Source organism: Anopheles gambiae, chromosome 2 (genome assembly GCF_943734735.2).
Source record: "Anopheles gambiae chromosome 2, idAnoGambNW_F1_1, whole genome shotgun sequence".
Lineage (NCBI taxonomy): Eukaryota > Metazoa > Arthropoda > Insecta > Diptera > Culicidae > Anopheles > Anopheles gambiae.
Genome location: NC_064601.1, coordinates 82,270,240 through 82,285,976, shown reverse-complemented (window position 1 = coordinate 82,285,976; position 15,737 = coordinate 82,270,240). Strand labels below are relative to the sequence as shown.

Genomic DNA, 15,737 nt, shown 5'->3' with positions numbered 1-15,737 from the left:
ATCCCAATCTATCGCTGCAGCGTCGCGCAAATCCGCACTTCTATCGCTATTTTCGTCTTCGGTAGAGCTAGTTTAGAGGTAAAGTATACATTTTTTGAACGCCTAACATTTTGCCAACCCGAAACAATCATATTCAAGTGTTCAGAGCAAATATGTGGTTATTTTCGATAGAAAGTACAACAGTATTTTTGCAACTTTCTTTGACAACCGCATCGAAAATCTGACATAAGCTTTCAATGTGTTTCCTCTCAAGTTCCCAAATTCGAGTCACCCCCGAGCATAGGTGAGCATAAGCATAAACATAAACATTGCTGTGTCAGTGTGTGAGTGAAAGCGAATAACCCCTCAAACAAGCGCGAAAGCAACTACGATGGCCGATTCCGCAGCGACCGAAGTCCCGGCTGCAGCAGCTGCTGCCCCAGCCGCCACGGCCAAGTCACCGAAGAAGCCAAAGGCGGCCGCCGGCCCCAAGAAGCCCAAGCAGCCAGCGGCACATCCTCCGGTCAACGAGATGCTGCTGGCCGCCGTCAAGGCACTCAACGAACGCAACGGTTCCTCGCTGCAGGCGATCAAGAAGTACGTGGCGGCCAACTACAAGGCTGACGTGACCAAGCTGGCCACCTTCTTGAAAAAGGCCCTCAAGACTGCCGTCGCCAACGGCAAGCTGGTCCAGACCAAGGGAACCGGTGCGTCGGGCTCATTCAAGCTCTCGGCCGCAGCCAAGAAGCCACCGGTGGAGAAGAAGAAGAAGGCAGCGGCCCCCAAGAAGTCGGCCTCTGCCGCGGACAAGAAGAAGAAGACCGCAGCCAAGAAGCCCGCCGGAGAGAAGAAGGCCGCCGCCAAGAAGACCACCAAGAAGGCTGACGGTGCCGCCGCCAAGAAACCGAAGGCCGCCGCAGCTAAGAAACCCAAGGCCGCCGACGGAGCGAAGAAAGCCGCCAAGAAACCGGCAGCCCCGAAGCAGAAATCCACCAAGCCAACCAAGGCCGCGGCTGCCAAGCCAAAAGCACCGAAACCAAAGAAGGCAGCAGCTCCCGCCAAGAAGGCCGCCGCTCCCAAGAAGGCTGCCGCACCCAAGAAAGCCGCTGCCCCCAAAAAGGCAGCTGCAGCCAAGAAGTAAACCACCTACTACACGTTATACTGCATGCTTCTACAACAGCATTGCAATAACGCTCTCTTGGTTCCAAGCAACAGTCCTTTTCAGGACTACAAATCGAATCATTCAAGAACTTCATCATTTCATTCGAACACCTTACATATTACATAGATCGGCGGATTACTCCTGCTCGGTCGAATACTGCATGGCTTGTTCAGCTGGCATGCCATCAAGTTTGTTGTCGTTTCTTTTTCTCTCGTTTTAGATTACATTTTGGCACGCACAACAGGAAATTATCCCAACGGCCAAGCTTTAAGGCCAGCTCACACATCGTCTACTTATTCCCAACTCCGCTGTGATTCCGAAAAACATAGGGCCTGCTGCATCCATGTAGTTTTGCCTGACTGTCGAAGTATAGCGGAAACGTCTTGTACAGGAAAATCGAACCGTCAAGCGTGCTCCAAGCTCTGCGACCTCTTTACTACCCCAAGTCCTAAGCTCTGAATTATCAGAGTAGAAAATGTATGGCTCTGTTTGTGAAAATGACGCTCATCTATTTTGGCGACATCCCAACAATGTTAATACACAAGAACAGGTAATGACGGTTAGTGCATGCTACGACAAAGTCCAACGAAACCTCACTATGAACATGCTCTCTAGCATGCACATACACGCGACGAACATGGTTTTTCGGAGATTGAGCCAGTTTTGCCATACGCCAATGTGCCGTGATAGCTATTGGTACCCTAGCCATTCGGTACAATCATTTACGACCAGTCCATCGATGATGCCTACCCGTAATGTACTGTATGTACTACTCAAATTAAACGGGCTCATCCAAAATTACAGTTCTAACTAACCCATCGTGCCATATTACATTGAAGGTAGTACTGATCTGATTGATGTAACATTAATCACGTACTTGTACTTCTACAACCTTACATGATGCTTTGTCCTTACTAGTTTCACGTGCATTATCTGTGGTCGGATCATTTTTTCCCCTTGTTTTATAGAGACTTTGAGCCTCATTCGCCTCTTGATGATCGGATCATCCTGACGCTCTGAATTCATGCCGATCTTTTTATTTGAACTTTTAACCGGATGAATTGCATGGGATTTGTATATGTGAACATGGATTTTTTTAAATTAGATTATACACAAATGGTGATTTTTTTCTTTTGTTTATAGTAATTAAAAACTTGGTAATTAAAATATTGTTACTCTTCTTTTTAAGATTTTCTCTGTTAGCTTTTGGACCCGGTCTCATACATTGTTTTCTCTGCAGATCGGCCTTATTGGTTGTATCACGAACGAAACGAAAGATATTTCGTAAACAATAAATACTATTTATGAAGATCTAAAAAAGAAGAAGATCTCAGAAGATGTCAGAAAAAGGAAATTAGACCAACCGCCGATGAAGATTACTACTACTATATAGTTGAGAGTTGAAACCAAGATGTCAGCTCACGACATCTTAAACTCCCTAGTGCAGCGGTAAAGTACTGTAGCGAGTCGCATACGGCTCTATGCTGTTTAGATCTTAGCTCTTTAAACATCATATATTTCATAGAAATAACAGACACCCAGGGGCGAAATAAACACTAGGCAAACTAAGCTGCTGCATGGTGTTAATCCACCACTGCAAGAAACTTTTTCTCTTGATGTATTCAGCTTGGCTTTTCAGGTTGAGTCGTTTTGGTCGCAAAGATTATACGATGTATAAATGCTTTTTGAGGATTTTTCCATGCAAGGCTCAAAGATAAGTGCTCGTGTTGCCACATCGAATACAAAGGCGTCGTCGTTGTCAACGATCAAGATGTATGTGAAACTTTCGCTGCCAGATTCAGTGACATGTACAGCGATCATAATACTGATGCTAGTAAAATTGAACGTATATGACGCTCGAAATAACGCTCGAAATAACATCATCAATATACAGAATCTACGTGTGGACACGGAAAGTGTTAAAAACGCCTTAAACAAGCTTAAAATGATTTATTCTCCTGGTCCGGATGGAAATCATTCGTTGTTGTAAAAAAAATGTTATGATACACTAGGTCATCTATTAGCGCGTTTATTTCAGTTGTCATTTAATGAATGTAAAATACCTGAAATATGGAAAACGTCGTGTATGACTCCATTACTTAAAAAAGCGACAGAAATAAGGCACCAAGTTATCGGGGGATCACCTCATTATGTGCCACCTCGAAAGAATTGGAACTGATTATTATACATCAAAAGCTACTAAATGCATTTATGCACTAAGGATGAGCAAAACGGCTCCGACCGACTGCAAACAATTTCGGAGCCGGCTTCGCATCAACGGCTCCAGAGCCGACTCCGCACCCACGGAGCCGGATTCGACTCCGGAGCTGACTCCGTACCCACGGCTGCGCAATACTGCAAACACATCGGCTGTTAGCTTCCACACTTGCGAGAAGATATATTCGTGTTTAACGCTATCATGCAACACGAAGGACGAGTGGACGTCACACGAAGCGTGAACTTCAGCGTGAACTGAATTTCAGCCATGCAGCTCTATAATCTTTGGACAGGAAGATTACGCTCTCCAATACAAATTTAGCGTAAACTTTTTGAGTTTACGCCTCGTGTGTCATCCGTATATTGAACCATTAGTCCGGAGTAGTGATGGGTAAATGCAACAAAAATCCGGAATCGCTTCCGAATGACTCCGCCAAAATTGGAAACGGTTCCGGAAGGTAGGTGCAAAACTCCGATCTCGGAGCCGTCTGGAGCCGTTCGGAGCCGTTCGGAGCCGTTCGGAGCCGTTCGGAGCCGTCCGGAGCCGTCTGGAGCCGTCCGGAGCCGCTAGTCGGCAGCCGGAGCCGTCCGGAGCCGCTAGTCGGCAGCCGGAGCCGTCCGGAGCCGCTAGTCGGCAGCCGGAGCCGTCCGGAGCTGTCGGAGCCGTTGGAGCAGTTGGAGCCGTTGGAGCCGTTAGAGCCGTTGGAGCCGTTGGAGCCGTTGGAGCCGTTGGAGCCGTTAGTCGGCAGCTGGAGCCGGTCGGAGCCGTCGTAGCAGTTGGAGCCGACGGAGCCGGTTGGAGCCGGTTGGAGCCGGTTGGAGCCGGTTGGAGCCGGTTGGAGCCGACGGAGCCGGTTGGAACCGTTGGGGCCGTCGAAACCGACGGAGCCAGTTGGAGACAGTTGGAGCCGTCGGAGTAGTTGTAACAGTCGGAAGCATTCTGAAGCGCATTAATTCCCCGATATTAGTGATAATTTTATTGTAAAAAACAGCTTACGAGTAAAAAAGAGTCTTCTTCATTTATTGATATTAAGTTTTTTTGTGTTTTTTTTTTCAAAAATAAAGCCAAAAATAATTGTTTGCTCCTTAAACAAAATGATCCTCCTTGCTAAAAATGAATCAAATTAGGAGGTCAAGGAGCAATAGAACTGTGACGGGAGGTGGGTTTGATAAATTACGAAACAACGAGGCAGACGAGTGTAATTATGGCAGTTTTGCACGGTTGTTTACATCGACTAACGTGTATGGTTTAGGCCGCACCTGTTTTTTACCGAATAACTTTATTTTCCATCTTTTATGAAAATAAAGATCAATAATAGTTTGATTCATAGTTTTTCCCTATATATATACGGAGCAAACAATTGTTTTTGACTTTATTGTTTAAAAAAAATACAAAAAAACTTCAGAGCAATAAATGAAGAAGACTCTTTTTTTACTCGTAAGCTGTTTTTTTAAATGAAATCATCGCTGATATCAGGAAATTAAAGCGCTTCAGAATACTTCCGACTATTACAACGACTCCGACGGCACGAACTGGCTCCGTCGGCTTCGACGGCACCGACGGCCCCAACGTCTCCAACCGGTTCCGTTGGCTTCAACGACTACGACGGCTCCGTCGGCTCCAACGACTACGACGGTTCCGACCGGCTCTGAACGGCTCCGTCGGCTCCGTCGACTCCGGACGGCTCCAACCGGCTCCGTCGGCTCCAACTGCTACGACGGCACCGACCGGCTCCAGCTGCCGACTAGCGGCTCCGACGGCTCCAACGGCTCCGACGGCTCTGGACGGCTCCGACGGCTCCAACGATTCCGGACAGCTCCAACGGCTCCAACGGCTCCGACGGCTCCGGACGACTCCGACGGCTCCGACGGCTCCAGCTGCCGACTAGCGGCTCCGGACGGCTCCGACGGCTCCGGACGGCTCCGACGGCTCCGAACGGCTCCAGACGGCTCCGACGGCTCCGGGCGGAATCTACGGTTTGAATTTTTCGGAATCGGAGCCGGAGTAGCAATGCTCGGAAGCGATTCCGAGCCGTGGGTGCGATTCCGGTTACCCATCACTAGTCCGGAGCCGTTGATTCTCCGCCGGCTCCGCAGCCGTTCGTGCGCTCTGAAACACCCATCACTACTATGCACTACATCTTTACACCGATAGAAAAGTTTTATAATGTTGTGTTAAGTATTATCAGAACAAACGCGGAATTATTATTATACAATAATACCAACTAATGTGAAGTAAGACAAATTGATGCAAAACATGAAAACATGAATTAATTGGCTAGGTTAGCTCTACGTAATAAACACAGTTATAAGTTTTCCATACTCACATCATTTTCATCTTTTTGTTTGGTTTTTTTTCTGTACTAAATACAAATTTGCGAATAGCAATGCACTACAATTTACATTACAGCCACCACACATTGTTTCGAGTCTATTGCGGAACGACATCACGAGTGCGTAGTAAAAATGAACAAAATGGTCGAATTTTGCATAATACCGTTGCGTCGTTTGAAACCGTGCTGCCAACTAGATCAATAATTTGGTCGTGATGACGTTTCACCGATGTTCGAATTGATCGACTTCGAATAGATTTGTTGCTGTCAATTCAAATATTATAGAATAGCATTTAAAACAGTTTTAAATGACAACGATAGAGGCTGGAATGTGATACTGATTATATATTGACCCGCTTGCAGCTTGTAGTAAAAAATAGCTTCAAAAAGATGACGAAAAATTGCAAAAATGATGACGTATTTTTGCCCTCTCCTACATTAGGGACAATCGCTTGAACACGGCTGGCTAGAAATGTCGATGTTATTTTCTCAATATTTGAATCAAACATAGTACATTGCAGAGATGCACCTTTACATGCCAAACAAATTTGCGGATTGGTATTTTATCTCATGTTTATAAGCCTTACTCGTTACAGATACATTACACCAAATTCTTCCACTATCCCGCACTACATAAATTCCTCCCCGCTAGCTTATGTTGATTTGTTTGTCAACCAAACATTCTAACTAACAAATGTGATCTAGTTCTGGCATACCTGCATTTTGAATCTTCACAATGCGTCACGCGTGTTTCTCTGCATTTTATCTCACACTGGACGGGCAAACCGAAAGACAAAATTAAACAACGGCAGCCTACATTAAAACGGAAGGGCGTTTTTTCCTATTGCAGCGCAACCTGACATCTTGATTAAGCTACGTTCTTACAAATAGGCATGAATAACTTAGCAAAAAGTATTATTTCAAACAAAATTGCAAAAGTACGCATCATATGCGACTTAACTTTGTTAGCTCCTCAACACTGCACTGAACAAGCTGTAAAAGAAACAGATTTTAACGGTTTGAGAATGAGAATTTTTTATTATCTAAACCTCAAATAAACCTCATCATTGGACTTCTGGTCTGGTTTTGGGCAGGGAAAATGTATAGGGCACTGAAAAACAACACAATCAACCCTAGACTGAAGTTAATCATAGAACCTGTATGAACATATAGTATATAAAGCTAAGGGTTATGTATAGAAGAGGGACAACATAGAACTTTAACATGAAAATTGCATCGGTGTAGATTTTGGTTTTTCAATATCTAGGGTCGTTAAAGAACCCACATTCTTCGATAGCGTTGTAACGTGCGAATAGTATTTTCAAAAGTACTTCATAGTAAACAGCTCGATCATTACGTGTAATTCTTATTTCCTTGCTGTCCTGCTCGTTCGTACGAGCCTGGTGGTGGCTGCCCAACCAACGCCTGAGTTTCTGCTGTTTCGAATAAATTGTCTAGTATTAGGAAAACGGTTCATTTGACTACGCGAGAAAAACAATCAAATGTGTAATATTCCCGATCTCCTGTACTAAAATGTCTACAACGTTCGCTTGCATATAACATTTTGATTTGGTTCGTTGGAATATGCCATACATTATTGGGTACTTGTTTTCTGTTTATTCATTATTTGTTTCCTAAATTAAAACTAAGATATCATACCTGCCACACTAACTATTCTACTTGCTGATACACCATGGTGTGTCCCATTACTGCTACTGGTTCACAAATTTCCACTTTCCATTTTTTGTTCCAATTGTTTATAACCGTCTGCTTAATGCACTGTCGGGCTTTAATACGCACTATTTGGGATTATAATAGATCAACCCATGCCAAAGCAATATTTCTACACACACACACATACACACACGCGCGCACACACACTCTCTCTCTCTCTATTATGCTAGCTCGTTCCGTTTTGAAGACCTGTGTTTATAGTTTCGGGACACGTCTGTTGCAACATCGGTATTTTAAGAGTTTTAAAATCGATCGAACTTATGTTTGAATGTCGCTACCTCACCATAGCTACACAACTGTGTATGCGAAATATGCATTGTAGGTTTATTGTGTTTGCACCACGAGCGTACCCGCAAAACAGTTCAGCTTAGTAAGTATGCTATATACATACAATGATACCTTTTAGTTGCAAACCATGTTTATCTTTGAAGAGCTGATGTAGAAAAATTCCTCTGGTTCGTGGCCATTTACACACTGCACCATCGCATTGTTTATTTTACTTGCGTACTTAAATGCTGCAAAAACTCGTAGTAGGACAGCGAATTTGGATTCCGATCGTCTACGAATTTCTCTATCATTGCCGACCTAAATTGGCTGGTATCACTGGGAAAAGAAATGTTCAGCGTTAATCAGTTGCGCGGTACCACCGATGGCTGTACTAGCGAAGCTACGCTAAAAGCTAAGTTTTCTTACCGAATGACTTGCACATACGATGTGTAAGGTTTTTCTTCATTTACAATATCCAAGAAATTTAACAAAGCTTCACTCGCTTTCGTTTCCCGACTGGGTAGATCGATGCAAAAATCAGGTATTTCAGCGACTGAGTTGTATCCTACAGACAGGGTGGAGATAAATGTGTAAGTAATTTGCGATCATCACCAAGCAAAACCGTCCTTCACCCCAACTTACCCAAGATATCATGCACTATGCTTGAAGCCACATTGGAGCCGATATAAATGTACATGTACGGACCGCAATCAAGTAAAAACATCGATCGAGAGTCTAGCCTAGAAAAGGGAGAAAAGCAATAGTAAAATTAAAAAAATCTTCTCATCCAACACTTTTCATGACTCGATATTTACTTCTCGGCTGATAAGTGCAATCGTGGCGGCTCTAGCTTGTGTCCGTCATCGACGTAACCACCGGTACCCGATACAAACAGGCAATCTAATAGGTAGAAATCGGGATAGATGTACCGCATCAGTTGATCCAGCGGAAGGGATTTCATTTCACTCATGGCAAACACACGATCGTCTAGCCGTGTGCTCGTCCCCGTGCGGAAAGCAGGCTAAAATACAGAGCAATTATAAAAATAAGATTCGAACCGTTCGGGAGCGAAACCCAAACAAGGAAGGCATTGCCACTTACATGCTTCAACATGGCCAGTATGTACAAAGGCAGCAGTCGCAGATTTTCCGGCACCATTAGTTTGCTCGACGTTTGGGCCAGATTTTGCACCAGCCTGAACGCACTGATGATGTCGACCGTTGCATTAATGAAGGCATCTCTGGCATCGGACAGACTGGACGTTACGGAACGATCGACGGCCATCTTCGACAGTAGCCCGACTATGCACTGCGGATCGGCCGAGTACATCACCTCCGACAGGCTTTCCGTAACCGGTATGCACAGCGTGTGCACGCGGATACGTCGCTCTGCCTTGCTGCTCGTGTAGAGCAGGGCCGCTTGGAAGCAAACCGTCTTGATTTTGGTTAAGCTTTCCTCGTACGTTATCTGCAACAAAACAATGCGATTCGCTATTAGCATATGCTTGCCTCGCCGTAGCGTTGTTGATAAAGCGGCTAGATTGTGGTAGTCCGCACAACACGCACCTGCATTCCAAAGCCTGCGTCCGGATTCACGTTCGGCAGGGACAGCAAGTCCGTCGAGCGGACAAAGAAGTTACCGTGGAATGTGTGTATTGTCAACCCCCGAGTGCACCGTACCCGCATCACCGCCTCGAACCCAATCTTACGCGTCAGATAACGCTCCAACGACTTGCGAAGCGTTTTAACTAGCTGCGGCTTCGATTCACTGTACAGCGGGATATGGTGCATGCAGCCACCGCTAAATTTGCTAATGCCAGCTGGTAAACAAAACAACAAATCAACAATAAGAAGAAACAGTTTAGTTGTGCTGTCAAAATAATCCTGGCGTTTTCCTTTCGCCGCATTTTGCTACTCACAAATTGTTGCTAAATCACAGTATTGACTATTTAGTAAAAATACATCGACAGCAATCTGCTGACCGGAGCACTCCAAAGCGAGACGTTTGTAAAAATCTGTAGCCGGTCCTAGGTGGGCCACTTCCTTCGAGGAACGATTGTTTGGATTTTCTCTGTAGAAAGGTAAATGCAAATGGAAAAGTCATTGAATGTAGACGATAACGATCATATTTAATTGAAAACATTATTTTCAATTAAATACCTTGACTGCAGTGCTCCCGGACCGTAGTTGGGTAAACATGTCTGGAACACTGTAACACGTCCACCGGAAGCGCTCTGTAAAAAACAATTACACATCGATAAATGTTTACCTTTTTTTTAAATAACAAAATTTTATCCTTTTTTTGTTTTGTTATTATCAAATGCACACACACACACTTACCATCAGCTTATATGCCACTTGTAACGCCGCTCCCAGAGCACTATGAGTATCGTGTGTGTGTTCGAATCGCTTGGGCAATTGTTTCAGTAGATCTTTGACCAGCTCTTTGCACGACTTCAAGTTCACTAGCAGATTGTCCGGGTACGGAAGAAACACGTCTAAATGATTAAAAAAACAAAACACATTGCTTAATAATGTATTGTTCATTTTCCAGGTTCAGTTAACAGTTACCTTCAACATCCAAAACCGTCACCTCATGCGGTTGATTGTATTCTTCAGAAATGTTGTAGAAATGAATAGCACTGTTGTACGCAATAAATCCGACCTGCGTACGGGCATCCCCGGGCAGGGAATCCAGATGCTCCATCAGCGTATTGCAAACCGTGTACAGGTAGCCCGACTGTTGGGCTAGCGATGATACATCTAATAGGAACAGATAGATGGCCGGTTGTGGTGGACGCAGCTGGGAAAAGGTGGATCGTACATTTTTAGTTACGTTTGCCAATGTTTGGAAGACCTAGACTTCTTTGGTAGACCTCTCGGTCTCACTCTCGTTCTCTCTGCCTTACCATGTATTCTGATGGAGCAATAAATTCGATCGTACTGGACTTGATCTCCGGTCTTCTGGTTGGATCGCCATAGGTTTTGGTAACTGGATCATACTGAAATTCTTCCGGCACTGTGTGTCAATAGGACAAATAATATCGATATTAATTTTATGTACATCGAGCAGTAGTAGGCACAAGTTGCACAAAACAACAGAATACATACGATCATTTGTACGATAGCAAAGATTGCACTGCCACTTTTTGCTATCCGAGAAGAACACGAATGGATTTATGTACGTCCGGCAGGATTTGCAGCGTACGATTGTGTTGCAGGAGATAACGGGCAGGTTCTGAAAAGCATCAATATGGATAGGGTAAGCGGATCGTGGCATTGTTTTGTTTTATTGCCCATTTGTTTCTGCCACTTACATTCAAATCCCGGAACGGATGAATCAACAATCCCAGTGGTAGGCGTGATTTTTGCAACAGGGACGATGATTCCGGTATCTTGTTTAGAGTGCATCGGAATATGCTGCAAGGAGTGTGGAAGGAAGCGGGACGCCAAAATTAGAAAATCGTTCTCAAGTACAAACAACAATCGACAAAACTTACTCCGGATTGCAATTGGCCGAGCTTTGCAGCGGATTCACCAAATGTATCGACGGTGGAGTCACTCGATCGGTGGGTAAAACGTGTCGATTCTGCAGCAAGTCGACCGCATTGGTGCCCCACAGGCTGTTGAAGCCAGTGCGCACAACATTTCTCGAGTAATCTCGCCCGTACCCACCGTCATCGTATCCCGCCTGATATTTGCTCTGATCGTACTGCTGACGCTGTTGTTGCTGCTGATGCATTTGTTGCTGAGGTTGCATCTGCTGTTGCTGCTGCTGCATATACTGCGGATGGAACTGTTGTTGATTCTGCTGATGCTGTTGCTGTGGTGGCTGCTGGAACTGTTGCTGTTGTTGGGATGGAAATTGATGCTGTGGCTGGGTCTGCACCGGAGCGCCAGGTTGTTGCATCATAGCAGTGTACGGGTTTTGCGACGGAACCTGACCACCGCTCGCTGACGGAGGAGCAGCACCAACCATCGCCGATGCCCGGGGATACATGGGCCTTTTGTTCAATGGCGTTTGCCCGGCACTGAGTGCTGTGGGCATAGTTGAACCCAAGGCGGCACCTGTCGGTGGAGGAGCATTAAACTTTCCCATCCCAGCGGCTGCCGCCTGGAGCGATGGATTAGTAGTGCTACCAGGCCCATTCGGCATTGGACCTTGAAGCATCGATGATGGCGCCGTTTGTTGCTGCGGCTGCTGTGTATGCTTTAGTGGTGGTTGTGACTGTTGCTGCATTTGTTGATACTGCGCACTGGACGGTGGTGGCGCTTGACCGTACCCCCGACCAGCCGCTCCTGCCGGATGCGACGCAAACATAGCCGCTGCGCCCATTGTACCGTTTGTGGTAGCGGTGGAGGCAACTGGTGGCCCACCACCGTTAACCGTTGGTGGTGCTTGCTGCGACTGCTGATTCGGCGCCTGCGTCGTTGCTGCTCCTGCGCCAGCTGCCTGCGCAGCAACGCCCATGGTAGGTGGCCGCTGCAGGCTTAGATCCTGCACGCTGGCGGTTAACTTTTGCACACTTTGCTGCTGTCCGCCCAGTATCGTCGGACCGGTCAGCGTTGGCGTAGAAGCGTTCAGTGGCGTCGACATACCGGATGCACTTTTTGGTGGCGTGTTGATGAGATTGGCTGCGCCGGGCTGCTGTGCCATTTTCGCACTGGACCAGTTGTTGTTGGGACTGAGGTTGTAGCCGCTAGCGGTAGCCTGCCCACTCGGGAGCGTCTGAGGTGCGGCTGGTGGCGGTGGTTGAAGTTGACTAGATGCCATCGACGGAAGATTGTTGTTGTTGTGGTTGTTGTTACCGTTGGTGGTAGGATAGAGCCGCGCCGGTTCGGACGCTAGTGCCGGCGCCGTCCTGGGTGCTGCCACGGCCACTGGTGGCATACCATTGCTCCCGAAAGCCGGTGAAGATGTACGCGACGAGGTGGTACTGTTCCCGTTCGTAGTTGCCCAGTTCTGTACAATGTTAGTTCGAAGCTGCGTAGGCACTGCTGATCCTTGCGACGGTATGGGGAATGCTGCGGCCGCCGCTGGCGGTCCTCCGGCGACAGCAGCACCAGCAGCAGTGAACGGTTTTGCTGTAGTGGGCGGAAGCTGACTGTTCGCTATCGCTGGCGGAGGACCATTCGGCATTGTAGGTCCCTTGGATACGTTCGATGCGTCTCCAGATTGTCCCTTATACAGCTGCTGGTCTTGACTTTGCGGCTGCTGGAGTTGTTGTAGTTGCTGCTGCTGCTGCTGCTGTTGTGGGTACTGATACTGCGGACTTTGGCCATTGGATGTGTGTGGGAAACCGTTGGGAATTCCATAATATTGTGGTGGATAAGACATCATCCAGATGTAGTGGACGCTTTAATAGAGCTAAAATTAATAACAAATTAATAAATTAGTATAGGAAATGCAAGAAAAGCTGTAGACTGTTATTAATTAACTATTAATTTGCACACTGCCCTTGAAGACCCTCAACTTCGTACAACGATATATCGATATGAAACAACATATCGTGTCCTGTCTTAACGTTTTCATACATTCATACTTTCCTACAAGTATGAAAATTGTTAACAATTAGTTATGAGAAAAATGAAGTTTTCATCGGAATCAAATTTGGCTAGCGCTGAAGTTTTCTGGAATCGCTTCCGGATAGTAGGTTCGGAATCGATTTCCAGAATCGGAATGGGCTCAGGAATTGATTCCGAAATCGGCTTCGGAATTGGTTCCAGGATCGGCTCTGGAATCAGCTCCGGAATTGATTCCAATACGGAATCGGAATCGGGTAGGTCCGATTCCGTGCTCCCACCACTATTCAGAATACTTCAGTTTTTAAGGATATTAATTAAAACTTGATTTCCTTAACATAAGTCTCAGCAATAACGCGATCTGTTGCCATGTAATTGCGATGTAATAAGTTAATGTTTTATTGAAACAAAACAAAGACACGTGTAATACAAAATGTGCAGTTCTACGCATAGCTGCGCGAGACTTAGAAATTATCAATTCATTAAAAAGAAATATCTTTGCATTCGTAATGTGCGTTGTACTACACACACACAGTCAAAAAGCAGCTCCTCATCTCGCGCAAATGTTGATCTGCGCTGCGCAGACTGTGTCACTACCACAAAGGGACAGTGGAACAGACGGCTTATTCAACAACCTTGCTAAGCGGCCGTAGATAAAGTGCTGTTGGTGACCGTGAAGATCCCAGGGAAAGACGGTGGAATGAACTTCCTTCAACCCGCACGCATATGTCGACTATTTGCGAAGGTTTTGTTTTATTTTAAAGAGAACCAATGTGGACAGAAGGTGAACAAACGTTGCTATCAGGAGGAGTAGCAAATATTTCTTATCAAAAATTGACGATGCGCGATTAGGCGACTACTACAGAGACTCCTTTACCACGTCTCGTTTTCACTCGGCTCGAACACTATGAGATGCACATGTATAGCCACGTGTTTAATTGCTACGTGTAGGGCCAGCTTTCATTGATATGGTTGTATTGAAATATCGCGTAAAACGTACGTTCTACGTGATCAACGGTGGTAATACAATCATCAACGTTTGTAATTGAATGCTATCCATGTATTAGTTGCCCCTGTTCAGTTCCAGTGGAACAATCATTACCAAGATGTGCGATTCATTGGGTGAGAATCCAAATTTCGTGTGCATGATGACGTAAAATTATCTTTAATACTTCAATAAATGTAAACAAAAACTGTGAAAACAAAGCAATCTAAGGTACAGCGCAGCCTTAAGCTAACTGCTGAGTCATTATTGTGTTGGTGACGCACGATCGCACAGCTGGGGATGGATAGGTAACTGATGCGAGTAACACAAACTGAAACTGCTACGTGATCGTAATTCAGCTGTTTGTTACAATATTTTGATAATATTGAATGCCATACATATTGTGCAGCTACTATTTGTTGAAATTATAGCAAACTTTCGTATTTTAAGTTAATTTAACACTATCTCTACAAGTGATACAAGTGATGAAAACTGAAAGATTTGGTTGACACACTCTCGAGGTCAGGCAGCTCTAGACAATGCAGAGCAGCAACAACATCGATCATAATTGGTGGCGTCCTTCCACCATGTTAATGACCCAATTTGTGCCGAACAAAACGAAACGTTCCTTTATCATGCACATATACACACACACACACACACACACGCTGCCAGGCAAATCGACAAGGGCAAACGGAAATCCCAGCCAGTGGATTATGAATCCACTCTGCAAGTGAGGAGGACGACAACGACTTCATTCAAGGAACAATCTGGCCCAAACCCTGCCCTCTGTCCGTTTAACTCAGAGACACGTTGACCCTCGCTTCACACACAACGCAACACACGCTCACACACTAGTATACACACATACGCACACACACACGCACGTCAGTAATTGAATGCAAATCGCAATACACGTTCAAACGAAATCCTCCTCATTCAAGGAACCACTGCACACGGAGGGGTTACAAACGGGCCTGCTTCAATCAACTGCAACTTCACCACAGTACCATGGGAATCGATTCGGGTGGGTAGATTGTCCACTCTTGCACTATGCAGCAATATAGCAGGTAAGGCTAGTTGCAATATCATTTCACAATGCGCGACACCACCGAAACCTTCACCAGCTTTCGAGAACAACCTACTCCGAGCGAACGACACCACTTCCAACTCATCATGAATCGAGCCAATTTTTTTTTCGTAATCATTTTACACACTGCCAATCGAAAGCAAGGAGGAGGGAGGCACATTCCACAAACGCAGCGAACGACACACATCTACATCGCGCTCGCTGCAGGATCTGCACTTCGTTAGCACGGAACGCACATTACCTAGCTGTACTATCAATCGCGTTCTATCAATCGTACGAATGCTTACGTTTATTCGCTAACGTGGCGAGTAATTTCGGTGAAAACTATCCGCACTCTTGGCCACTATCGAACACGGGAAAATAGGCACCACCAAGTTCCGAACTGCGCGAAAGAGGAAAAGATGCGAAAATGCGACTTGACAGCTATGTTACGTGGCCACGAGCTGAC

At 45.7% G+C, this 15,737-nt stretch overlaps 2 protein-coding genes and 1 long non-coding RNA gene across 5 annotated transcripts in view; 1 reads left to right on the top strand and 2 right to left on the bottom strand.

Annotated features, from left to right (window-relative positions):
* LOC133391888 (uncharacterized) overlaps positions 1-5,926 on the bottom strand; it is a 77,356-nt gene extending 71,430 nt beyond the window's left edge. Inside the window, exon 1 of the long non-coding RNA XR_009765334.1 lies at positions 5,686-5,926. This is a non-coding gene — a long non-coding RNA (uncharacterized LOC133391888). The remainder of the gene's footprint in view (positions 1-5,685) is intronic.
* On the top strand, positions 321-1,213 carry LOC133391886 (histone H1-like). The gene has a single exon (XM_061648501.1). It carries the CDS (start codon positions 371-373, stop codon positions 1,118-1,120), a length of 750 nt encoding a protein of 249 aa, XP_061504485.1. The 5' UTR covers positions 321-370; the 3' UTR covers positions 1,121-1,213.
* A 295-nt stretch (positions 5,927-6,221) lies between the features above and the next one.
* LOC1274981 (protein transport protein Sec24A) lies at positions 6,222-15,737 on the bottom strand. Of its 3 annotated transcripts, none has more exons than XM_314183.5 (15): positions 15,577-15,737; positions 11,192-13,059; positions 11,009-11,111; positions 10,803-10,929; positions 10,601-10,710; positions 10,263-10,494; positions 10,032-10,189; positions 9,852-9,925; positions 9,611-9,762; positions 9,258-9,511; positions 8,794-9,159; positions 8,508-8,713; positions 8,335-8,432; positions 8,119-8,257; positions 6,222-8,028 (listed from the first exon to the last, which is right to left on the bottom strand). In XM_314183.5, the coding sequence occupies exons 2-15, from the start codon at positions 13,030-13,032 to the stop codon at positions 7,917-7,919; spliced, it is 3,972 nt and encodes a 1,323-aa protein (XP_314183.5). In that variant the 5' UTR covers positions 13,033-13,059; positions 15,577-15,737; the 3' UTR covers positions 6,222-7,916. The 3 variants fall into 3 exon arrangements, with proteins under 3 accessions (XP_314183.5, XP_061504476.1, XP_061504477.1); XM_061648492.1 differs by having other exon boundaries at positions 15,531-15,714; XM_061648493.1 differs by lacking the exon at positions 15,577-15,737 and adding an exon at positions 15,345-15,492.

Bases quoted from the DNA above. Each gene is read 5' to 3' on its own strand.
- LOC133391886 (XM_061648501.1), top strand. From the start codon at position 371: ATGGCCGATTCCGCAGCGACCGAAGTCCCGGCTGCAGCAGCTGCTGCC.
- LOC1274981 (XM_314183.5), bottom strand. From the start codon at position 13,032: ATGATGTCTTATCCACCACAATATTATGGAATTCCCAACGGTTTCCCA. The intron at 10,930-11,008 runs GTAAGTGGCAGA...GATGCTTTTCAG, and splicing joins ATCCGTTCCGGGATTTGAAT to AACCTGCCCGTTATCTCCTG. The intron at 9,160-9,257 runs GTGCGTGTTGTG...GTTTTGTTGCAG, and splicing joins ACGCAGGCTTTGGAATGCAG to ATAACGTACGAGGAAAGCTT.